Source organism: Enhydra lutris, unplaced genomic scaffold (assembly GCF_002288905.1).
Source record: "Enhydra lutris kenyoni isolate GAN:26980312 unplaced genomic scaffold, ASM228890v2 scaffoldscaffold79, whole genome shotgun sequence".
Classification (NCBI taxonomy): domain Eukaryota; kingdom Metazoa; phylum Chordata; class Mammalia; order Carnivora; family Mustelidae; genus Enhydra; species Enhydra lutris.
The window spans coordinates 3814005-3840179 of record NW_019154163.1 but is presented as its reverse complement, the minus strand read 5'-3'; the positions used below and the strand labels follow the sequence as shown (position 1 = coordinate 3840179).

Sequence of the window (26175 nt, the reverse complement as noted above, 5' to 3'; positions counted from 1 at the left end):
GCGACCAGAGGCCAGGGAGGCAGAAGTGACCAAGCGCTTTTCTCCAAGCGCGACCAGAGGCCAGGGAGGCAGAAGTGACCAAGCGCTTTTCTCCAAGCACGACCAGAGGCCAGGGAGGCAGAAGTGACCAAGCGCTTTTCTCCAAGCGCGACCAGAGGCCAGGGAGATGGGAACAATTGGGCACTCTTTTCTGAGGGCACACTGAGGAGCGGGACCCCGAGTTCTCGGCTCCCCTGGGCCGGAGATTGGGAGGCCGCCATTATCATTCCCGTCCTCCGGAACTCTACGGAAAGCGTTCAGGGAACAAAAGCTCCTGAAAGCAAACCCGTGCGGATTACTTAGCCTGGCCCCTGATAAGGGCGGGGCAATTCCACCTCCAGCAAAGACACTTGAGAATCACTACAACAGGCCCCTCCCCCAGAAGATCAACAAGAAACCCAGCCAAGACAAACTTGACTTACCAAGGAGAACAGTGGAATTCCAGAGGAGGAGAAAGCAAATCTTATCTGGACAAAATGACAAGGTGGAAAAACTCACCACATAAAAAAGAACAAGAGGCAATACCGAAGGCTTGGGACCTAGTCAATACGGACATTGGTAATATGACAGATCTAGAGTTCAGAATGACGATTCTCAAGGTTCTAGCCGGGCTCGAAAAAGGCATAGAAGATATTAGAGAAACTCTCTCTGGAGAGATAAAAGCCCATTCTGGAGAAATAAAAGAACTAAAATCTAACCAACCTGAACTCAAAAAAGCTATTAATTAGGTGCAATCAAAAATGGAAGCTCTTACTGCTAGGATAAATGAGGCAGAAGAAAGAATTACTGACATAGAAGACCAAATGACAGAGAATAAAGAAGCTGAACAAAAGAGAGACAAACAAATACTGGACCATGAGGAGAGAATTCGAGAGATAAGTGACACCATAAGACGACACAATATTAGAATAATTGGGATTCCAGAAGAAGAAGAAAGAGAGAGGGGAGCAGAAGGTATACTGGAGAAAATTATTGGAGAGAATTTCCCTAATAAGGCAAAGGGAACAAACATCAAAATCCAGGAGATGCAAAGAATGCCCCTCAAAATCAATAAAAATAAGTCCACACCCCATCACCTGATAGTAAAATTTACAAGTCTTAGCGACAAAGAAAAATTCCTGAAAGCAGCCCGGGAAAAGAAGTCTGTACATACAAGGGTATAAACATTAGATTGGCAGCAGACTTATCCACAGAGACCTGGCAGGCCACAAAGAACTGGCAGGATATATTCAGAGCACTAATGAGAAAAACATGCAGCCAAGAATACTATATCCAGCTAGACTATCATTGAAAATAGGAGAGAGAAAAAGCTTCCAGGACAAACAAAAACTGAAAGAATTTGCAAACACCAAACCAGCTCTACAGTAAATATTGAAAGGGGTCCTCTAAGCAAAGAGAGACCCTAAAAGTAGTAGATCAGAAAGAAACAGAGACAATATACAGTAACAGTCACCTTACAGGCAATACAATGGCACTAAATTTCATATCTCTCAATAATTACCTTGAATGTTAACGGGCTAAATGCCCCAATCAAAAGACACAGGGATCAGAATGGATAAAAAAACAAAACCCATCTATATGTTGCCTACAAGAAACTCATTTTAGACCCGAAGACACCTCCAGATTTAAAGTGAGGGGGTGGAAAACAATTTACCATGCTAATGGACATCAGAAGAAAGCTGGGGTAGCAATCCTTGTATCACATCAATTAGATTTTAAGCCAAAAACTATAATAAGAGATGAGGAAGGACACTATATCATACGCAAAGGGTCTGTCCAACAAGAAGATCTAACAATTTTAAATATCTATGCCCCTAACGTGGGAGCAGCCAACTACATAAACCAATTAATAATAAAATCAAAGAAATGCATCAACAATAATATGATAATAGTAGGGGACTTTAACACTCCCCTCACTGAAATGGACAGATCATCTAAGCAAAAGATCAACAAGGAAATAAAGGCCTTAAATGACACACTGGACCAGGTGGACATCACAGATATATTCAGAACATTCCATCCAAAATAACAGAATACACATTCTTCTCTAGTGCACATGGAACATTCTCCAGAAGACCACATCCTGAGTCATAAATCAGGTCTCAACCAATATCAAAACACTAAGATCATTCCCTGCATATTTTCAGACCACAGTGCTCTGAAGCTAGAACTCAATCACAAGAGGAAATTTGGAAAGAACCCAAATACATGGAGACTAAACAGCATCTTTCTAAAAAAAAATGAATGGATCAACCAGGAAATTAAAGAAGAATTGAAAAAAATTCATGGAAACAAATGATAATGAAAACACAACAGTTCAAAAATCTGTGGGACACAACAAATGCAGTCCTTAGAGGAAAATATATAGTGGTACAAGCCTTTCTCAAGAAACAAGAAAGGTCTCAAATACACAACCTAACCCTACACCTAAAGGAGCTAGAGAAAGAACAACAACAAAAGCCTAAACCCAGCAGGAGAAGAGAAATCATAAAGATCAGAGCAGAAATCAATGAAATAGAAACTAAAAAACAATAGAACAAATCAACAAAACTAGGAGGTGGTTCTTTGAAAGAATTAATAAGATTGACAAGCCCCTGGCCAGACTTATCAAAAAGAAAAGAGAAAGGACCCAAATAAATAAAATCATGAATGAAAGAGGAGAGATCACAACCAACACCAAAGAAATACAAACAATTATAAGAACATACTATGAGCAACTCTATGTCAACAAATTCGACAATCTGGAAGAAATGGATACATTTCTAGAGACATATAAAATACCACAAGTAACCAGGAAGAAATAGAAAACCTGAACAGACCCATAACCAGTAAGGAGATTGAAACAGTCATTAAAAATCTCCAAACAAACAAAAGTCCATGGCCAGATGACTTCCCAGGGTAATTCTACCAAACATTTAAAGAATAATTAATTCCTATTCTCCTGAAACTGTTCCCAAAAATAGAAATGGATGGAAAACTTCCAAACTCATTTTATGAAGCCAGCATCACCTTGATCCCAAAACCAGACAAGGATCCCATCAAAAAAGAGAATTACAGACCAATATCTTTGATGAACACAAATGCGAAAATTCTCACCAAAGTACTGGCCAATAGGATCCAACAGTACATTAAAAGGATTATTCACCACAACCAAGTGGGATTTATTCCAGGGCTGCAAGGTTGGTTTGACATCTGCAAATCAATCAATGTGATAACAATAGATTAATAAAAGAAAGAACAAGAACCCTATGATACTCTCAATAGATGCTGAAAAAGCATTTGACAAAGTGCAGCATCCCTTCCTGATTAAAACTCTTTAAAGTGTAGGGATAGAGGGCACATACCTCAATATTATCAAAGCCATCTATGAAAAACCCACTACAAATATTATTCTCAATGGAGAAAAACTGAATGCTTTTCCATTAAAGTCAGGAACATGGCAGGGATGTCCATTATCACCACTGCTATTCAACATAGTACTAGAAGTCCTAGCCTCAGCAATCAGACAATGAAAAGAAATTAAAGGCATCCAAATCAGCAAAGAAGAAGTCAAACTATCACTCTTTGCAGATGATATGATACTATATGTGGAAAACCCAAAAGGCTCCACTCCAAAACTGCTAGAACTTGTACAGGAATTAAGTAAAGTGTCAGGATATAAAGTCAATGCACAGAAATCAGTTGCATTTCTTTACACTAACAAGACAGAAGAAAGAGAAATTAAGGAGTCAATCCCATTTACAAATGCACCCAAGACCATAAGATACCTAGGAATAAACCTAACCAAGGAGGCAAAGAATCTATACTCAGAAAACTATAAAGTACTCATGAAAGAAATTGAGGAAGACACAAAGAAATGGAAAAATGTTCCATGCTCATGGATTGGAAGAACAAATATTGTGAAAATGTCTATTTGACCTAAAGCAATCTACACATTTAATGCAATCCCTACCAAAATCCCATCCATTTTTTTCAAAGAAATAGAACAAATAATCCTAAAATTTATATGGAACCAGAAAAGACCTCGAATAGCCAAAGGAATATTGAAAAAGAAAGCCAAAATTGGTGGCATCACAATTCCAGACTTCAAGCTCTATTACAAAGCTGTCATCATCAAGACAGTATGGTACTGGCACAAAAACAGACACATAGACCAATGATGGAACAGAATAGAAAGCCCAGAAATAGACCCTCAACTCTATGGTCAACTAATCTTTGACAAAGCAGGAAATAATGTCCAATGGAAAAAAGACCCCCTCTTCAACAAATGGTGTTGGGAAAATTGGACAGCCATATGCAGAAAAATGAAATTGGACCATTTCCTTACACCACAGACGAAAATAGACTCAAAATGGATGAAGGACCTCAATGTGAGAAAGGAATCCATCAAAATCCTTGGGTAGAACACAGGCAGCAACCTCTTTGACCTCAGCCGCAGCAACTTCTTCCTAGGAACATCGCCAAAGGCAAGGGAAGCAAAGGCAAAAATGAACTATTGGGACTTCATCAAGATCAAAAGCTTTTGCAGAGCAAAGGAAACAGTTAACAAAACCAAAAGACAACTGACAGAATGGGAGAAGATATTTGCAAATGACATATCAGATAAAGGGCTAGTATCCAAAATCTATAAAGAGCTTAGCAAACTCAACACCCAAAGAACAAATAATCCAATCAAGAAATGGGCAGAGGACATGAACAGACATTTCTGCAAAGAAGACATCCAGATGGCCAACAGACACATGAAAAAGTGCTCCACATCACTCGGCATCAGGGAAATACAAATCAAAACCACAATGAGATACCACCCCACACCAGTCAGAATGGCTAAAATTAACAAGTCAAGAAATGACAGATGCTGGGGAGGATGCGGAGAGAGGGGGAACCCTCCTACACTGTTGTTGGGAATGCAAGCTGGTGCAACCACTCTGGAAAACAGTGTGGAGGTTCCTCAAAAAACTGAAAATAGAGCTACCCTATGACCCAGCGATTGCATTACTGGGTATATATCCTAAAGATAGAAACGTGGTGCTCCAAAGGGGCATGTGCACCCGAAAGTTTATAGCAATATGTCAACAATAGCCAAACTATGGAAAGAACCTTGATGTTCATCAACAGATGAATGGATAAAGAAGAAGTGGTGTATATATATACAATGGAATACTATGCAGCCATCAAAAGAAATGAAATCTTGCCATTTGCAATGACGTGGATGGAACTAGAGGGTATTATGCTTAGCGAAATAAGTCAATCGAAGAAAGACAACTATCATATGATCTCCCTGATGTGAGGAAGTGGAGATGCAATGTGGGGGGTTTGGGGGGTAGGAAAAGAAAAAATGAAACAAGATGGGACCAGGAAGGAGACAAACCATAAAAGACTCAATCTCAAAAAACAGACTGAGGGTTGCTGGGGGGAGGGGGATGGGAGAGGGTGGTGGGGATATGGATATTGGGGAGGGTATGTGCTATGATGAGTGCTGTGAAATGTGTAGACCTGGCGATTCACAGACCTGTACCCCTGGGGATAAAAATACATTATATGTTTATTAAAATAAATAAATAAATAAATAAATAAATAAATAAATAAAAATGTATCTCTTTTTTCCCAATTCTTACTTATTTGCAAAACAGGAAATGGGTGTCTAATTTTATCAATTTCCTTCTAAATATTTTCAACCTTTATAAAGCACCAGTTCTTAAATTTTTCTGCTACTGTTTTTATTTTCTAAATGTTCATCTTTTTTCCATTTTTAAAGGTTTCTGTTATTTTATTCTAAATTCTTGAAGTTAAGTATTTAATGAATTTGTTTTAAGAGTATTTAGGGTGGTAGCTTCATGGCTTAGTTGGCTAAATGTCCAACTCTTGATTACAGCTCAGGTTGTGATCTCAGGTTTGTGAGATTGAGGCCTGTGTCAGGCTCCATGCCCAGCTCTCTCTCCCTTTCCCCTCTCCCTTTGTGTTCTCTCCCTCTCTAAAAAAAGAGTATTTATGGTAATAGATTGGACTGGGTAGAGTTTTAGCTAGTAAAATGAATTATCACTACCAGCAGGTGATCAATAATATCAAAAACAAATTTTAACCTAATACAAGAGAAAGAGTGTAAAATGTTGCCCCCCTTTGTGTGGAGTTTATACTCTTAAACAAGTGAGTACAAATCATAGCACATGATGTTATTAGAAGTCATCAACATTTTTTTTAAGATTTATTTATTTGACAGAGGGAGAAATCACAAGTAGGCAGAGAGGCAGGCAGAGAGAGAGGGGGAAGTAGGCTCCCTGCTGAGCAGAAGGCCTGATGTGGGGCTCAATCCTAGGACCCTGAGACCATGACCTGAGCCAAAGGCAGAGGCTTAATCCACTGAGCCACCCAGGCAGAAGTCATCAACATTTTATCCAAGGTTAGTTCTTAGTGACCTTTTATAATTGTATATATGGTTGCATATTTTTATGAAAAAAAAAAACACATTAAAATGTTTGAAATTGCTATGAGCCTGACAGCTTTTAAGAAATAGTTTAATTTACCTGTATACCAATTATGAGGAATTTATAAGAAATAGATATAATATCAAAAGAGGAATAAAATATGAGATTACAAAATAGAAATGTGTGGAAGTAGGAGAAAGTGCAGAGCTAAGTTCATAATTTTGATCTATTTCAGGTACACCAAAGCTAAATAAGTAGTTAATTGTTTGCATTAAGTGAGAAACAATGGTTGAATATGATAAAATTTATTATAGGGTTGTAGAATTCATACAACCTAAATTCCTCAACACTTACACAGCTTTATGGATTCCACAATATGGATATTAGTGAGACAGAATCACTGCATTTTTTAAAATGACTACTTTATGAAATTTTTTTACATGTAAATCAAATCTATTATAGAGCACCTAACAGAAATGCAAAGATAATTTCTAAATTCAGGAAAGTTGTATAAAATGAAAAATAAAACAAAATTAGCAATGTTAAGAAATCTGATATGTTTTGCACAAATCATTCAGAAATAATTTTAAATATTTTATATTTATTTATTTATTTATTTTTAAAGATTTTATTTATTTATTTGACAGAAAGAGAGATCACAAGCAGGCAGTGAGGCAGGCAGAGAGAGGAGGAAGCAGGCTCTCCGCAGAGCGGAGAGTCCGATGCGGGGCTCGACACCAGGACACTGGGATCATGACCTGAGCCGAAGGCAGAGGCTTTAACCCACTGAGACACCCAGGCGCCCCAATTTTAAATATTTTAAACTTAAAACATGTTTTACCATATGATTGAGTGAAGAGCTTACTTAAAAACACATGCAAAGGATGGAATTTATTGTCAGGATATAAGCTGGCCTATTCATGCTACTTTCAGAAGCCTAAACCCTATAAATTAAAAAGAAAAACATAGAATCATTTAATTTCAATTTCAAACAACAATCAGTGTCAATTAAACTAAATATTGACAAGAACTTGCAGTGGTTAGTAGTTTTTATTTCCTTCTTTTTTTGGTATAAGCAGTAGAGTATATGCATGAGTAAATATGAGTATCCTACACACTTTAATGTTGAAGTCTTATTGCAAATCTCTGACTTCTTATTACTAAGGATACTCTTTTTCTGTTGCCTTTCACTCTTGACAGATCTTGGTCTCAACGATAAATTCATTGGGGAAGTGTCTAATCTTCCAACACTTATCAATGGCACGTTTATTGAAACCTGTGAGAAAATGCACAAAGAATTGACTTTTTAACTTTTTATTTAAATGAAAACGTACCTAGATTTGTTCTCTACTTTCCCCCTATGCTCCACCTATACTCTCCTTCACTTTCCCAATAACACAGGTTGAAGGAAAGGCTATATTGCCTACCCAGTAAGAGGTCTCTTCTACGAAGGCGGAAGGACTTGCGATTGTTGCAAAGTTGGTAAATAAAGATGCCAAGGTTACTAACATCTCGAATCTCCTCCACAGCAACCAGGTCTTCATGAACAACATAAGTGTGAGGCAAGTATTTGCCACTCTAAAATTTGTTTAAAAAGATTAAAATAAAAACTTCTTAAAAACACCATTTAAATCCTTACCTATAGCAGTTATAGTTGTGTTTTTTTTTAAATAGACTTTATTTTTTAGAGCAGTTTTAGGTTACAGCATACTTTTTATTTTAAAATTATTTCAATAAAATGGAATGTTTTGGCTCAAATAATTATTGTTTTTAAATGAGGAACCAAATGCTTAAGTAAAAATTTGACATCCAAAATACATACTGCCAGTTTGCCGAAGAACTCCATCAGATTCTTTGGAGGCAGAACGATAGAGGTATTGAGGGGCATCAGATAGCAGTTCCCCAGCAGCAAGTCCAAGTAAGCAGTCATGCCCTGTTGGGAAGGGGGGAAAGTTAACTAAGGTGTAAAGAATATCAACTCTGCCGATTCTAACTACCATTAAAACAAGCAGCTATATCCTTTTAATGCCTGCTAAGGTATTTTCAATAGCAAAAGTGAAAAAGGCGCTCCTGCAAAAAGATGAACATTTATGAACAGATTTAATGCTCGCTAATGAACTAAGAAAAAAATCAAGAAAACCTTTAAAAATGAGAAACTCACTTTTTCAAAGTCATGAATAACTGCTGCAGGATCACTGTCAGAGAAACTGGGGACAGGCACATCAATGATTGCAACGTTGTCATCCTCTCGAATGTCAGCCTCCTCAGTCACAGGCAAAAAGTAGGGCTCTTCTTCTCGAAGGGAATTTGCAGGGTCCTCAGAATCAAAGAAGCACATCTCTCCATGGTAGATGGTACTCTAAAAGATAAAAAGGGAGAATTAAAACCTTTTAATACTTACTACGGTGACATTTGAATCATTTCTCACACTCACATCAATTCGTTGTACTGTTTGTCAAGCTTAGAATTTCTGATAACAATTATCACCATGAAGGGAAGTTTTATAAATTGAATGGAAATTTGAAAACTTGTCCTAAATCTTTATTTCTGTGGTGACACCGATTTCCTTAAGTTGCTACTAAATATATAGCAATTAGTAAACCAAATTATAAGAATTGTAATTATTATTACCTTGGGCATGAAGTATTTGTAAATGCAGGCCCCACCAACAATAAGTCCTGCCAAGATGAATGAAAGGCCTAAGAGAGTAAGCATGCATCTCCCAGAGGAGCCCTCTTTTTCCTGGGTGGCAACTTGGAGCTCCTGTTTATTAAAAAGCAAACCAAAGACAAAAACCAGATTGCACTTTTAGACACATAGTTGCTTTGTGTACAATTTACTTTCTTGAAACACAAGACATTCTTAAAAGATGTTAAATCATCCTAGGTTAAAATATTTCAAGATAATTTCTGATATTTAATAGATGTGAAACATTGCCAATTGTATTTACTTTCCTTCTGGCATTTACAAACCCAACTGCAGACATGAGGTTTTTTTTTTTTTTTTTTTACAAAATACCCACTTTTAGAAAGACAAAGAATATCACCAATCATTTATGGAATAAATTATATTCTTTATTCTTTGTTGATTTGGAGACTTTTACAGTGATATAATCACTAACTTTCTGGACTATAATTATGTTGCTTTACTATTTTTTGTAAATCAAATTTTGCCAACTTAAAGGTGATTAGTGTCCTTTGATTTATTAAATGATTTTCAAAAAGTTGGTTTTTATTGTTTTATCTTAGAACTAAGTTCTGTAAGGCAGGTATATGTCATTTCCCCTTATTTCAGAAATTAAAATATTGGAGGTGTGATATATTTCATAATGTTCTTAATTTTAATGAGAATTTAACCTTTCTAATATCACCCACTGTTCTTTAGTTGTCTACTGCATGAATGAAATAATGTTTTCTAAGTTCCGGGTAAAACACTAGACCTTACAGTATAGCATTTGTGATAACTGGGCACAAAATGTGTGTGTGTGTAACAGTTACTGCAAAAATTCCATTAAATCCATAATTGGTTCAGGAATTGGAACAAGAAAGATCCAAAGCAAACAAGTAACTCTGTATTCTTCCCAAGGCAATGGTCCAAGGGACACTCCAATCCCATTCTTGTATTTCACGATGTTTTAAGCAGTATTATTACTGAAGGGTGGAATAAACAAAGTCATCAAGTGTAGTTTCTTGTAATCAATGAGTAAATCATTCAGAATAGTGTGAAAATAAAGCTGTTTTATTATTTCAGGCCATTAGCTCTTTTCCAGGACAGCTACTGTAATGCTTGTGGCACCTAGTTAAGTTTCAATTAATTTGGTGAAAACAAGTGCCTGTATTCTAAAGAGAGACAATTCTTTGATAAATTGTTTTTTGAAAAATTATCTCAATTAAAATTCAAAGAAATTTGGTATGCACATTTTCTTAGCTAAATGTATTTAATTTCAAACCCTCCATTAATACTCTATAAACCTTGAAGGCTTTTCCTTGTCCCAATAGCTTTCAGAAATTATAAATTATTTTTATTAAAAAACTAACAAAAGATTAACATTACAAAGACAGAACTATAAATTATGACTTTAAGTAACTGTAATCTAGAGCTAGATGCTTTGAAATTATATTGTAGATGATTAAATTGAGGTCCAGACAGATGATGTTACTTGCCTGTAAGTCACAAAATGACTTAATTTTAAATATTCAAAACAATTAATTTATTTTTTCTTGTTGCGATATAAGAAGAGCTATTTACACTGAGTTTCATTTATTATTAAGCAAAGTCTAAGTATTAGAGTTTCAATATAATAAAATTCCTCACCATACTAGGAATAAAGATTTTTTTTTTCATTTGCATTTGCTAGAATTCAGAGTGGTATGGACTCTCACTTACCATAGCTAATTTCCCTCTAAACTCTATTTTAAAGTTATTGTACACAACTTCTGATATACTATTCTGTTGTGCTAGGTTTCTGATGAGCAGATTAATACATCACAATATAATGTGTCAAGTATTATTAAATCAATGTCCTGTAGTGACAAGGTCAAGATCCTGTGGAAGCTTCTCAGCACCTAACAAAGAAATATAATCATGGTGCAAATGCTCATTTTTATTTATTCCTCATCACACCACAGGCCTGGCAGGAATACTGCTTACATATTAACTGTGTCCAACTACAAGTCATGAAGTTTTTGGTGGTGAGAGAAAAATAAAGGGATTACTGTGTGGCTATATTTAACTACTGGCATCTAATTAGACCTCGCAAAAAATCAAGCCATGTTTCACTTACAAAGTGAATAGGACAGTTATATATTTGATCTGTCATTTATTCAAAACCTCAACAATGCAAAGGGGTGTTACTTTTGACTTCTCAAATGTATAATACCCAAAAGCAAGTTTTTTTTTGCTGGGTTAAATATTTTAAAATTCTGTGACAAAAACTCTGTATAAGCATACAAACATTTCAAATTGGTGCATAATGTTTTACTACATGGATTCTCATTTCACTAAAAGTTAACTTTTCAAATCTCCAGTCTGAACACAAAAGTTAAAACTTTAAAGAGAGAACAAGACAAATCAAGATAGATTTGGAAACTCTGACACTGTGTGGTAGAAGAAGAAAATTTGGTAGAAGAAGAAAATACAAATGTCCCTTTCAACATTGACATTTTACTGAGGAAAATGAGTAGTTTACAAACTCTGAAAACATGTTAGATGTTTAAAAGAAAAAGAAATTGGACTAAATAAACAGTGGCTAATATTTTGGGGGGAAACTACCTCAGTTTCTGGCAATGCTATAGGTTTAAATTCAAGGTCAGACCCCCTTCAGATCTCTCCATGGGGGAGGCATGTGTGTGTGTGGGAGGGGGTATCACAAAAAGGAAGCAATAAAAGAAGAAGAAAATAAACCTCAACATTTCTTTTTAGGGATGAAGAGTGTTGTCTTTAGGAAATGCCACTGTGAAAACATAACAAGGATCTTTCAGTAAGAGGGCACTGTGAACGTCCCAAACTCTAATTAAGAGCAACTTCAGGGGCGCCTGGGTGGCTCAGTGGGTTAAGCCTCTGCCTTAGGCTCAGGTCATGATCTCGGGGTCCTGGGATCCAGCCCCACATCAGGCTCTCTGCTCAGCAGTGAGCCTGCTTCCTCCTCTCTCTGCCTGCCTCTCTGCCTACTTGTGATCTCTCTCTCTCTGTGTCAAATAAATAAATAAAATCTTAAAAAAAAGAGCAACTTCAATTTTCACAGCTTCTTTACTGAATTCTTAAAACCGCCTATCATCAGGGAGAAATTGAAAATATACACACGGGCGAACACAGACACATACTGACCCCAACCCATACCGTTCTGAGTCAAAGCTGTCTTTGGTCCCATACCCCACCCCCACAAACATTCCGAGATCCTAGAAAGAGTTAGATTCATAGAACTTTATCCCCACCAAAAGGAAAGAAAGAAGAGTTAAATCTCTTGCCCTTGTTCTCCCTGAGTGTCTGCTCCATCCCTGTAGAGGCTGTGTGCACTCCTCAAGCTGGAGACTGAACAACGTGCCTCATTGATCCCAGCCCCTCACATGTTCCCCAGGAGAGGGTGACATCAGGTCACAGGGGTTCTCCTCAAACTCCCTGTAACATCGCTTGGAAATGTACCACAAGAGCTGGAAAGGACAGAAAGTAGTGCAAGACACTGGGATGTTAAAGGGTGTGAGGCACTGCAAGCGGAAGGTGGCGCGACTAAATGCAACTGGGGCAACCGGTAAACCAGTTTAACAGAAGAGGGGCAGCTTTCATTTTGTCCTCTGCCACTTGCCACTTCCTCCCCGCAAACCACCCCTCCCCACCTTATGGACCCTAGCAGGCAGTCTGGGGTGAAATGAGTACTGCTACCTTGCCGGTCAAGATTTGAGCTCGGACCGTGCGGTTTACAAGGGCCTCCACGTCTTGCCGCGCCTCCTCTTTTTGCACCGCCGTGGGTGTATTGAAGGCGATTTTCACCATTGTGAATCTTTGGGCTTCCTGGTAAGGCGTGGCTCAAATGAGCGTCCCGGGTTGCAGGTTGTAGAGAGATCGCGCTAGTCCTAGCAGGACCTATTTTCTCCCTCGCCTGTCAGGCAGCTGCAAGCCCAGGTCTGGGGATACTTATGACGCAGTCCCAAGCTGGGGGTGGGGGGGAAAGACCGTGGGAGGGCCCAGGGAGGAGCCGTGGGAGGAGCGGGAGGGGGTTCAAATGCTTGGATGGGGTGGGGGTTGTCTGTGAAGAAAGAGAAGGGGAGGTGGAGCCCTGGGGCTGCTGGGGCTTGAAATGCCTCACCTGCACTCCAGGCGTGCTCCCACCCACCCTCTGCACAGTCAGATAAGAACAGGACAGGAAGGAAACCTGCTGTATTAGGTCTTTCTGGCTCTGTCCAGGCCACAATAGCCCCTGCCCTGATTCTGTTTTCCCAAACCTGCGCCTGGCCCCCCAAGGGGCCAGGAACTGTAACTTGGCACCAAGTCAAGCTTCCTCAGCTCTGCACTCACCCAGGTCCCAAAAGCACAGTCCATGACTGTTCTGTACATTTATAATAATACCTTCCCTTTAAAGAACACTCAGAACTTTGTTTATAGTTACTTGGTTCATTCTCTCAACATCTTGTTTTCTTTCTTGGCGGTTGTTTTGTAATTTTAATTTCCCAACCTAGAGCAACACTAAATCAGAAATATATCACTCTTGCCTCTTCAACTCCCCACTTTGCAGGTAGGACAGGATGAGTCACAGAGAAAGGTGGAAAGCTCATAGTGAATCTCTGAAATAATCCAGATCCTTTCACTCTCTCGGGTCAGGGAAACCAGAGTAAGTTCTCAGTCCAGACCTTGTTTCTCTTCCGCCACCAATTGTGAAATCTGCAGGGAGAAAAACAAGGGAGTGTATACCTATGCATTTAGGGGGCTGAAAGTGTGAGTGAAGAGCATGAAGTTTAGCCATATACTAACCCAACTCTAGTGGGGGAAAATAAAATAATCCCCAAGAGGGCTGAGTTAGAAATCATACCTGGAATATTTACATGTGCTCCTAGTGTAATCATGTTATTCCTTCATCATCAGTTCTGCCTGACACTGATAGACATTTCACTATGTGAAATTCATGCTGTGGAGGTTGGTAAATACAGGTGGAGTGGTAAAGAGTTTATAATTAGTCCTGCTGCTGAAGACAGTGAAGGGGTCTCTTGTGTAAAGGACATAACACCAAAAAAAAAAAAAAGCACAAAACAAACAAAAGAATCCCCCATTTACTCATACTTATTAAAGAGACTTGAATATGTTATCATCCCTCTGTCTAAGAAATTTCAGGTTGGAGTTTTCCTGACGGAGGTTTCCTTGACTCTGAAGCCTGTTGCTTGTCTCTATTATCGGAGCTTTGTGATGACACCCTTAATTTTCTCTGATAGGCCGCAGATGAGAAGGTAGATGGAGGAGAATAGTGGGGATCCTTGCCTTACACAGGGCCAGATGTTCACGATTACTTAGAAATGTGGGTATTGAGGAGGGCACATGCTGTGATGAGCACTAGGTGTTATACTTAACTAATGAATCAATGAACACTACACCAAAAACTAATTATGTACTATACAGTGGCTAACTGAACATAATAATAATAAAAAAAGAAATAATGGTACCTTGTGTATTTTTTGTTTTTGTTTTTGTTTTGTTGTTGTTTAATTCTTTCTTCAGGTCTGGCCATTATAATTTAACATTTAACATTTAACATTTAACTGAAACCACAGCAATTACATATTTGTCTTAAGTTTTATAGTTTTTATAGTGGGGACACTGGTCCTGTACTGTGGTGTGAAATATAGCAATTCTACAAACTAGCAGAGTAGTTCAACCCACAGCCAGTGCTACTAGGAATGTTTAAATTCCTATCTCACCTGCAGTGGCTTCACACCCAGCATTCTATTTAAGAAGATTAATCTGACAGCAAGATATATTGGGAAACCAGTTGGGAAGCACTTCTATATTCCAGGTGAGAGGTGGTGGAATACATTATGATTGCAACATCAAAAATAAAAGGATAATTTCCAAAGATGTTTAGGAACCATACTTTACAAGGTCCGGTGCAGCATCAAATAATAAGAGATAAATTAGAAAAACTAATTCTGTTTTAAATGATTGGGAATCCAGGATTGGGAAGATGGTGGCACCCTTGATAGCAATACTAACATTTGTTGAACACATCAAAAACTAGATTTTTATGCTAAGCCCATTAAATTCATTCTCATTTAATCTTTACCACAACCTGTGAAGTATTATTCTATTCCTCATTTTATTGATGAAGAAACCGAATTTCCAAGAGGTCAAGTGACTTGCCCAAGGTCAAATGCTAACTTAGGTGGTGTGCTTCCCGTGTTTATATTCTTAATCACTATGGTGTCTCACTGCTACTAAAAAAAAAAAAAAAAAATCAGAAAATCAAAAAGGGAGCTGGCTTGAAATCAGGGGGAAAAAAAAGAGCATATTCTTTAGGGAAATGAAGAATGACTCCCCTGCCCATATTGCACACAGAGATTTCTGCCTAGGATTTTGCTCAGGACTAAAAGCACTTGAAATCCTTTTAAAATTTTGCTGGTCGTATGTGGATACATGGCTACAGGCTCCTCATCCTAAAACATATTTCTCCTGAGTTTCACAGTTGTTTTTTTTCTGCAGAGAAGAGGCTACTGGGAGAACTGGCCAGCCATCTGTTTTGGGATATAATTCTAGGAATTTGGCTTAATTCCTTAAAGAGCCAAGCCATGTTATATGTCCATGACTTCTCTACATATTGGCTCAGTCCTGGGAGCATAGCTAGGGCTTCTTCCACAAAGTAATAGAAAATACTCGCTTTCTAATTCTCAAAAGTGATAGATTCTTATTTCTCAACTCTAAAGTTTTCTTTGTAGGCTAGTGAGCTATGACAATAGGAGGATGCAAGATTTTCTTAAATATAAGGGTAGTTTTCATCCTCTCTTCATAACAATGTGATCATATCTTCAAGTTTAAGAGAAAGTTGTGCCTCACTCTAATTTATAAAAAATCATTTTTTCTTTTTTTTGTCTTTTAGCACAACTGGAAAATCTGAAAATATTTGTACTTTTAATGCATCTTCTCTAAATTGTGTAAAAATCCTTACCTTGTTGCAGACTATTTGGACAATTTTAAAAATAGAGTCATGAATCAACATCTGATCATATTCTCTTATCTGATCAAGCTTTGCTGGAAGTTTCCATTTTGAGTAATACAAGGGAGAAACTCATAAATCTCGCTCTAGGAATACTTTTGAGAACATCTAATTGGTTCAATTGCTTTTTAATATATTAATGAGTTATACTAAGATGTCTTTGTGACTTTAAAGTTGTGTTCCTATTCAATGAAATCATAAGCATTTGTATTCTCATTAATGGGTGCTGACCAAATATTCTTTTTACCCACCATGTTTATTTTGTTGATGTGTCAACATATTCTGTTCCTAGTTTGATCTTAAAGAACACAAAATCCCAAGTTGTTTTACCACACATGACTCACTTTGGTTGTTTCTGAAATGCTTTTTTAAAAATTTTATTATTTATTTATTTAAATTCAATTAGCTAAAGTATAGTACATCATTGTTTTTTGATGTAATGTTCAATGATTCATCAGTTCAGTATAACACTTACTGCTCATCACATCACATGCCCTCCTTAATGCCTATCACCCAGTTACCTCATTCCCCCAACCTTCCATTTCCACAACCTTCAGTTTGTTTCCTATAGTTAAGAGTCTTTAATGGTTTGTCACCCTATCTGATTTCTTCCCATTCAGTTTTCCCCCCACCTCTATTGCCCTCTACACTATTCCTTATATTCCACATATGAGTGAAACCATATGATAAATGTCTTTCTATGCTTGACTTATTTCACTTAGCATAATACCCTCCAGTTCCATCCAGGTCAATGGAAATGGTAGGTATTCATCTTTTCTGATGGCTGAGTAATATTCCATTGTATACACGAACCACATCTTTTTCATCCATTCATCTGTTGAAGGGCATCTCAGCTCCATCCACAGTTTGGCTATTGTGGACATTCCTACTATGAACACTGGGGTGTATATGTCCCTTCTTTTCAATACACCTGTATCTTTGGGGTAAATACCCAGTAGTGCAATTGCTGGGTTGTAGGGTAGCTCTGTTTTAAACATCCTAAGGAACCTCAATACTGTTTTCCAGAGTGGCTGTACAAGCATGCATTCCCACCAACAGCACAGGAGGATTCTCCTTTCTCTACAACCTCACCAACACTTGTTTCTTGTCTTGGATTCCCATCTCACATTGAGGTCTTCCATCCATTTGGAGTTTATCTTTGTGTATGGTGTAAAAGAATGGTCCAGTTTCTTCTGCAGATAGCTGTCCAATTTTCCCAGCACCATTTATTGACGAGATTGCCTTTTTTTCATTGGATATTCTTTCCTGCTTTGTCAAAGATTAGTTGGTCATAGAGTTGAGTGTCCATTTCTTGGGTCTCTAATCTGTTCCATTGACCTATGTGTCTGTTTTTGTGACAGTACCATGCTGTCTTGATTATCAATGTTTGTAATATAGCTTGAAGTCAGGCATTCTGGTGCCTGCCTGCAGCTTTGGTTTTCTTTTTCAAAATTCCTTTGGCAAATTGAAGTCTTTTCTGGTTCCATACAAATTTTTAAATTGTTTGTTCCAACTCTGTGAAAAATGTTGATGATAGTTTGATAGGGATTGCATTGAATGTATAGATTGCTCGAGGCAGCATAGACATTTTTAGATTAACTTCAATGTATTGATATTACAAAACCTTCAATTACTCCAAATCATCATGACATATTTTTCCTATTGAGGCCAACTAAGGAATGTTTTAAATTAGATTGTCATCAGGTCAATGTCACAGTTAGCCCTAACAAATTAAGTCAGATCATGTTCGGAAAATCCTGGCTGATAATCTCCAAACTCAAATTCAAAGTCCACAGAAAACGCTACTTATACTTTGGTGTGGTTACCATGTTTCAGTGCTAGCGCAAAAAGGAAGTCTTCCATAAAGGAACACTATAGTGTGTGACAGCTTCTGTACTGTTTTTCATCAAGACATCAATTATACTTCCTGAATTTCAGGTTAAGGGAATTATCTTTTTAGAATTTTACTTTTTTTTTTAAGTTTGTTCACTTTTTTTTTAAAGATTATTTATTTATTTGACAGACAGAAATCACAAGTAGGCAGAGAGGCAGACAGAGAGAGAGGAGGAAGCAGGCTCCCCGCCAAGCAGAGAGCCCGAGCCCAATGTGGGACTCGATCCCAGGACCCTGGGATCACAACCTGAGCCAAAGGCAGAGGCTCAACCCCCTGAGCCACCCAGGTGCCCCAGAATTTTACTTTTTTAAATTTTGTCTCAGCAACTGAAAATTTTAATTGCTTCTACCACAATGAGAAGACACCCACACAAAAATATTGTCCACACAACCTGAAGATGGGGTATCTTCTCCTATGTTCTGCATATGTTTTGGTTAACACAGAACAAGTGGCTTCTTCATATTTGGCATAGGGATGTATAATTTAAAAGATTCTATTAAGTGGGACAGATTATAATAATTACATTTATAAGTAGAAATAGCTAATCACACAAATGCCAACATTCATTATAAAGAAGGAGACTCTTTTCCTTCACTCACTGTAATGTTATCCTTTGACATTTAAGCTTTAAGACCTTCTATTTATTTGGACTGAAATACTTGATACTCCACTTGTGTAAACTTTGCAAGGCAACTAAAGAAAATCCCATACTGGTGTACTCCTGCTTAATCTTCCTTTCTGCCCCCTTTTTGGGCTGAAACTTTTAGATGAGTGGCATTGGTAACTTATTTGGTGGTTTATTTTGAATAGCTTGAGAAAAATAAATTCTCATTAGATACCAAGAATTTCTATGGACCAATGAAATACTTACAGAAAAGAAATATGCACATACATTTAGAAGTAACCAAAAACAAAAATCAATTTACTCAGGAGGCAAATATATCTTTTTTTTTTAAGAGAATGCAGGGTGGGGGGTAAAGGGAGAGGGAAAGAGACAATCTTAAGCAGGCTCCATGCTCAGTTGGGAGACTTACCTCACAACCTTGAGATCCTGACCTGAGCCAAAATTGAGATTTGGAGGGTTAACCAATTGAGCCATCCAGGTGCCTCAGGAGGAAAATATACTCTATGGAATTATGAACTAGATGAAGCTAGGAAGAGGAAGTGATGACTGATTAACAAGAATATCCAACTAATACTGTGATGAATGTGCTAAGACTGTGGGAAGAATATGATTCTGCCACCTACACAACAATTTCTTCCAAAGACTGCTCTAAATGCAAAACTCTGAACTCCAAATTTGCATCACAAATATAGCTAGAAATCTCTCCCCAGCAATTTAAAGATAACTAATTGTTTATGTAAGAAATTGACAGAAGCCAAAAAAGTCTCCTAATAGATCAACTGAGAACATAATTAATTTTCTTACGTGTGTGTTTGTTTTAATGAGCATATTCTCTTGAGACTATTTTCTCTAAATAACACTCCCACCTCAAGCATCCAAAGGAGTTTTAATTGGAACCTTCCAAAACATAACTATTATACTTCGTGTATTCATGTTGTACAGCATATGATAGTAAAGTACTTCCCATCACACACCGCACCTTAAACTAGAACAAGATTAACATTAATTTTATTCCTTAGTCCTTACTAGTTTAATCATAATTTTTGTGTTTTATATGTATAGGGAAGTTTGTAGAGTTTGTATTTCTGGCTTGTCTGCCGGTGGAAGAAGGGCAGAACTATGTCTAAAGGACAAATTAAATCCCCATGTTTCTGCAGTGACTGTCAATAATTCTTGGACTTACTTTTGGTAAGAATGAATGAAGTAGATTTGAAGTGTATTTATAATACTATCTTGTTTTATAGTCAATTCCATGTACATGTAACTTTTATCTTGTTCAGCCTCTGTCTAACTCACCTTTGAATCTTTAGCAATGTTTAGTCCTTTCTCTATTAAAAGAGGAACCTCAATAAAATTGTTGAATTGAACTGAACCTGAAGTTCATAGGCAACCAGACAAATTGTAAACATGATCCAGCAAAGCAGATGGGACCTGCCCTATCGCCATACATATACTCATTAAGATTCCCCATGGGCTTTTCTCCTTTAGAGATGGCTCTAATTAATGCTTATGTGAGTTCATCTCTATGCATGTATTTTTAAAACTTGATGAAATAATACATAATACATAGTGTACCTTACCTTAGAACCCCACAGTACTTCCGGGAAGTCTGAAGCACAACCATCTCTTAAGGAGTAAGTATGCAGCAGAAATCTGTTCACCCATTAAGTCATTCTTCCTCCATGGTGCTTTCTGGGAGTACCATTCTTCTCCCATTTTTTGACCTTCACCAACACTAATTTCGTATAAGCTCTACTCTGTTGTCCCATGCCACTGTATCCAGTTGTGTTTCATCTCTGTAAGTATATATATATGTTTCTAAAGGACAAGGGCTGAGTCCCATGGTTTGTATCCCCATACTGTCTAACACGAGTGAGCAAATACCTAGTCAGTGTTCAAACAAGAATAATTGATTGTATTAGTTGTTGACAATTTCTTTTCTTTAAGGAGAAAGACAGGGAATAATTGGAAAATTAAGAAGGAATTATATTGTCTGTACTCTCTTATGCCTTCAGTCTACCAATAAACAAATCTACCGTTATTTTCTTTTATGTGCCCAACTCTGTTATGTAGCACATACAGAAATATAAAGAACACTATCTTCTGTAAATAAGTTTAAAACTTCCTGCAATAGAAAAGTAATAGATTTAGGGGTGCCTGGGTGGCTCAGTGGGTTAAAACCTCTGTCTTCAGCTCAGATCATGATCTCAGGGTCCTGGGATCCAGCCCCACATCAGGCTCTCTGCTCAGTGGGGAGCCTGCTTCCCCCTCTCTCTCTGCCTGCTGCTCTGCCTAGTTGTGATCTCTGTCTGTCAAATAAATAAATAAAAATCTTTAGAAAAAAAAGAAAAGTAATAAATTTACTCTATATACACTAAATTTAGTTTTACATCTCTTACTTCATTTGATTCTATATTCATCATGGCAGAGCTTATCAACTCTGTTTGTTTGCTTGTTCTAGGATCAGTAAAGCTATTTGGAGAATGTGCATGATTTTGGTGGACCAAACAGATTTGTTAATATACCCCTCCTCCTGTATTGAAGTGAGCCTCTGGCAGGTCTCCTCCACAGAGCACACCTGCCTTAGAGCAGACAGAATGTACTGTACTTAGGACTCTGAGATTTCAAGGAAGATGCACTCCTCGCCTTGATTCACCAGTAGAAGAGTCACTCACTTCTCTCATTTGGAAGGAAACAGGGAGCAGGTGAGGGTGAAAGTCAGGAGTTCTTCTCTAGGGTATTATTCTTCTCTACATGGAAGCAGGAGCACTGGGAAATACTTGTCTATTCCTAACACCTACCTCATTGGGTTTAAATTTTTTTCAATGTGATTTTTTAAAATGAGGTGTAATTGACATATTATATTAATTTCAGGTGTGCAACATAATGATTCAATATTCGTATATATTGTGAAATGATCACCACAAGCCTAGTTAAATTAGACACCACACATAATTACAGATTTTTTTCTTCTGATAAGAATTTTTAAGATCTATTCTTAGTAACTTTCAATTATGCAATACAGTATTATTAACTATAGTCACCATGCTGTACATTACATCTCTATAACTTACTTATTTAATAACTGAAAGTTGTACCTTTTGATCTCATTTAGACATTTCCCCCAACCCTACCCCCTACTGACCTCTGGCAACTACCCAATCTGTTCTCTGTACTATGATTATCTTTTTAAAAAAATTCTGCATATAAGTGAGTTCATACAGCACATATCTTTCTATGTCTGACTTATTTCCATTAGCATAATGTTTTTGAGATCCATCCATGTCATCAAAAATAACAAGGTTTTATTCTTTTTTATGCTTGAATAATATTCTTGCATGTGCATGTGTGTGTCTGTGTGTAAATTCTCTTTATTCATTTATTCGTCAGTGGACCCTTAGGTTGTTTCCATATCTTGGCTATTATAAATGATAGTGCAATGGACATGGGGGTACATATAACTTTTTGACATAATATTTTCATTTTCTTCAGATACATAGCAGGAAGTAGAATTGCTGGATCATATGGTAGCTCTGTATTAAATTTACCAAGGAACATTCATAGTATTTTCCATAGTGGTTGCACCAATTTACATTCCCACAAATAATGCACAAAAGTTCCTTTTTCTCCACATCCTCACCAACACTTATTATCACTTGCATTTTAAAAATTATTTATTTATTGGGATGCCTGGGTGGCTCGGTTGGTTGGGCAGCTGCCTTCGGCTCGGGTCATGGTCCCAGCGTCCTGGGATCGAGTCCCACGTCGGGCTCCTTGCTCATCGGGGAGCCTGCTTCTCCCTCTGCCTCTGCCTGCCATTCTGTCTGCCTGTGCTTGCTCTCTCTCCCTCTCTCTCTCTGACAAATAAATAAATGAAATCTTTAAAAAAAAGTTATTTATTTATTTAATGAATGAATGAATTAATTAATTGATTAATTTGAAGGAGAGAGAAAGGGGATGGGGCAGAGGGAGGAAGAGAGAGAGAATATCAAGCAGACTCCTTGCTGATTGAAGAGCTCAACTTGGGCTTGATCTCAGGACCCTGAGATGATGTCCTGAAACAAAATAAAAAATTAGATGTTTTACTGACTGACCCACGTAGGTGCCCTTACATTTTTTGATAGTAGCCATTCTAACAGGTTTAAAGTGTTAGCTCATTGTAGTTTTAATTTATTTCCTTGATGATCAATGGTTTTGAGTGTCTTTTCTTGTACCTGATAGGCATCTCTACATCTTCCTTGGAAAAAAATTCTACTCAGAATCTCTGCACATGTTTTGAATGTATTATATTTTTGCTATTGAATTGCATGAGTTCTTAGTATAGTTTGGATAATCAATTATCAGATAATGATTTGTAAATATTTTCTCCCATTCAGTAGGTTGACTTCTCATTTTGTTGATGGTTCCCTTTGCTGTGAAGAAGCTTTATAGTTTTATATAGTCCCAGTTGTTTACTTTTGCTTTTGTTGCCATTCCTTTTGATGTCAAATCCCAAAATTTATCTCCAAGATATATGTTAAGGAGTTCACTACCTGTGTTTTCTTCTAGAAGTTCTAAGGTTTCACGTTCTTACATTCAAATCTTTAAAAAATTTTGAGTTAATTTTTTGTGTATAGTGTGAGATAGTGGTCCAGTTTTTGTTTTTGTTTTTGTTTGCAGGTGACTGTCCAGTTTTTCCACCATTTTTTGAAGAGACTGTCTTTTCCCATTGTCTATCCCTGAATCTTTTATCATTAATTAATTGGCCGCATGTGTGTGAGTTTACTTCTGGGCTCTTTATTTTGCTTCACCGATCTGTATGTCTGTTTTTATGGCAACACCATAAGGTTTTGATTACTATACCTTTGAAATAGAGTTGAAAATCAAGAAGTGTGATGCTTCCAGCTTTGTTCTCTCTCAAGATTACTGTAGTTATTCAGGCCTTTTGTGATTCTATACAAATTTTAGTTTTGTCCTTTTTTCTGTGAAAAAAATGCTATTGGAATTTTGAAAGTATCTACATTGAATATGTAGATTTCTTTGGGTAGTAGGGACATTTTAATAATATTAATTATTTTAATATATGAGCATGGATCAGCTTTCATTTTTTAATGTCTCCAATTTCTTTCATTGGTGTCTTTTTAAAAGTTTTTTTTTTTTTAATTCCAGTTAGTTGACACAGTTTAATATTAGTTTCTGGTGTGTCATATAGTGATTCAGCATTTCCATACAACATCTGGTGCTCATGACAGCTAGTACACTCCTTAAAACTCGCCACCTATTTAATCCATCCCTCCAGCCACCTCCCCTCTGGTAACCATCAGTCTGTTCTTTATAGTCAAGTCTATTTCTTGGCTTGCCTCTATTTTCCCCCTTTTCACTAATTTTGTTTCTTAAATTCCAAATATGAGTGAAAACTACCAAGTATTTATACAAAGAATACAAAAATACTAATTTAAAAGGATGCATGCACTCTGATGTTTATAGCAGTATTATCCACAATAGCTAAATTATGTAAACAGCACAAATGTCCATCAACTGAAGAATGTATAAAGAAGATGTGGGATGGAGATATCTATATCTGTATCTATAAACATATACATATATATACCATACCATATATGTGCTATATATATATATATGTTGGAATACTACTCAGCCATAAAAAAGAATGAAATCTAGTCATTTGCAATGATGTAGATGGAGCCAGAAATATTATGCTAAGCAAAATAAGTCAACCAGGGAAAGACAAATATCATAAGTGTCTTATACTTTTCAGTGTACAGGTTTTTTACTCCTTGGTAAAATTTATTCTTAGGTATTTTATTACTTTTGATGCAATTATAAATGGGACTATTTTCTGTTTCTTTTTTTTCAGATTTATTTATTAGGGAGAGTGAGAGAGAGAGAAAGGGCAAATAGGGGAAGGAGCAGAGGGAGAGAGAGAGACAAACGGACATTAAGCACAGAGCCTAATGCAGGGTTTGATCTCAGGATGCTGAGATCATGACCTAATCTGAAAGCAAGAGTCAGATGCTTGACCAACTGAGCCATCCAGGCACCCCAGGATTATTTTCTTAATTTCTTTTTTTTTGATAGTTCATCAGTAGTGTATAAAAATTCAACAAATTTCTGTATATTGATTTTGTATCCTTCAACATTACTGAATTCATTTTTTTAGTTTTGACAGTTTTCTGGTGAAGTCTTTAGGTTTTTCTACATATAATAGCATGACATTTACAGGGGCCCCTGGATGGCTCAGTGGGTTAAGCCTCTGCCTTCGGCCTACGTCATGATCTCAGGGTCTTGGGATCGAACCCCACGTTGGGCTCTGCTCGGCAGGGAGCCTGCTTCCCTTCCTCTCTCTCTCTGCCTACCTCTCTGCCTACTTGTGATCTCTCTGTCAAATAAATAAATAAATAAAATCTTTTAAAAAATATGACATTTACAAATAATGACTATTTTATTTTTTCCTTTCCAATTTGGATTCCTTTATTTCTTTTTCTCACCTAATTGCTTAGTTAGGATACTCTATACTACATTGAATAAAGGTGGCATGCATGAACACCCTTTCAACTCTTTCTGACAAATGAAGAAATTGATATTTTGGTTTTGTGAGGTAAACAAAATTGGGTGTCCTGTAACTAGAAGAAAGAAGAAGATTCACTCTAAGATAGGCAACAAATAATACTTCCATACTTCTTTTTCAAAGGAAAAAAATGTATAAGCAATGTTATTCTGTGAAATCCTATTAAGTTTTATTGGCAGATTACTGCAACCTTGGGACTCTTCAAAGCAGAGAAACTATTCATAAAACCTTCTTTTAGACTTCAGCTTTAGATCTTTCTATTTTAGGTATATATAAACCACTAATTGTAATGAAACTTATATTAATCAACCTGAAATAGCCAACAAACATTAGTACTTCCTTGTTTACAAATACAGCTACAAGAAATACAGGTTCAGGTAGAGAACTGAGGGAATACAGCTGTGTTGGGCTTCAGAAAAATTGTCCAAATAACTTTTCAGACTTGAGTTTCCACTAATTTTAGTCATACAAAATATCTACATTGGGTTCTGTAGCTGTCCATTTTTACAAGTGGCATTTTCTTCAAGAGAAAAGGGAGTAGAAAATATGTTTGTGGAAATAATAGCTGAAAACTTCCCCAATCTGGGGAAGGAAACAGACTACCAGACCCACAAGGCTCAGAGAACTCCAAACAAAATAAAGAAAAAGGAGGCCAAAACCAAAACATTGTAATTAATTCGCAGAAGATAGTGATGAAGAAAAAATCTGAAAAACAACAAGATGAAAAATGCTATCATTCAGAATAGGAGGGATAAGTTGTTTCCCAGACAAATATAAGCTAAAGGAGAAAATGACCACTAAGCCAGCCCTGTATAAAATATTAAAGGGAACATTAATAGTAATATAATAATAGAATAACATATTATTAATATAATTATATAAATTAATTAATAATATAAAATAATATAAAATAATATAAATTAATATAATAATAAA

At 36.9% G+C, this 26175-nt stretch overlaps 1 protein-coding gene across 2 annotated transcripts; it reads right to left on the bottom strand.

Annotated features, from left to right (window-relative positions):
• Window positions 1-7305: 7305 nt before the first annotated feature.
• Window positions 7306-13083, bottom strand: LOC111160933 (integral membrane protein 2A). Of its 2 annotated transcripts, XM_022524332.1 has the most exons (6): window positions 12840-13083; window positions 9093-9224; window positions 8623-8820; window positions 8284-8394; window positions 7889-8039; window positions 7306-7737 (listed from the first exon to the last, which is right to left on the bottom strand). In XM_022524332.1, exons 1-6 carry the CDS (start codon window positions 12948-12950, stop codon window positions 7649-7651), a joined length of 792 nt encoding a protein of 263 aa, XP_022380040.1. In that variant the 5' UTR covers window positions 12951-13083; the 3' UTR covers window positions 7306-7648. The 2 variants fall into 2 exon arrangements, with proteins under 2 accessions (XP_022380040.1, XP_022380041.1); XM_022524333.1 differs by lacking the exon at window positions 9093-9224 and having other exon boundaries at window positions 12840-12950.
• Window positions 13084-26175: the final 13092 nt, after the last annotated feature.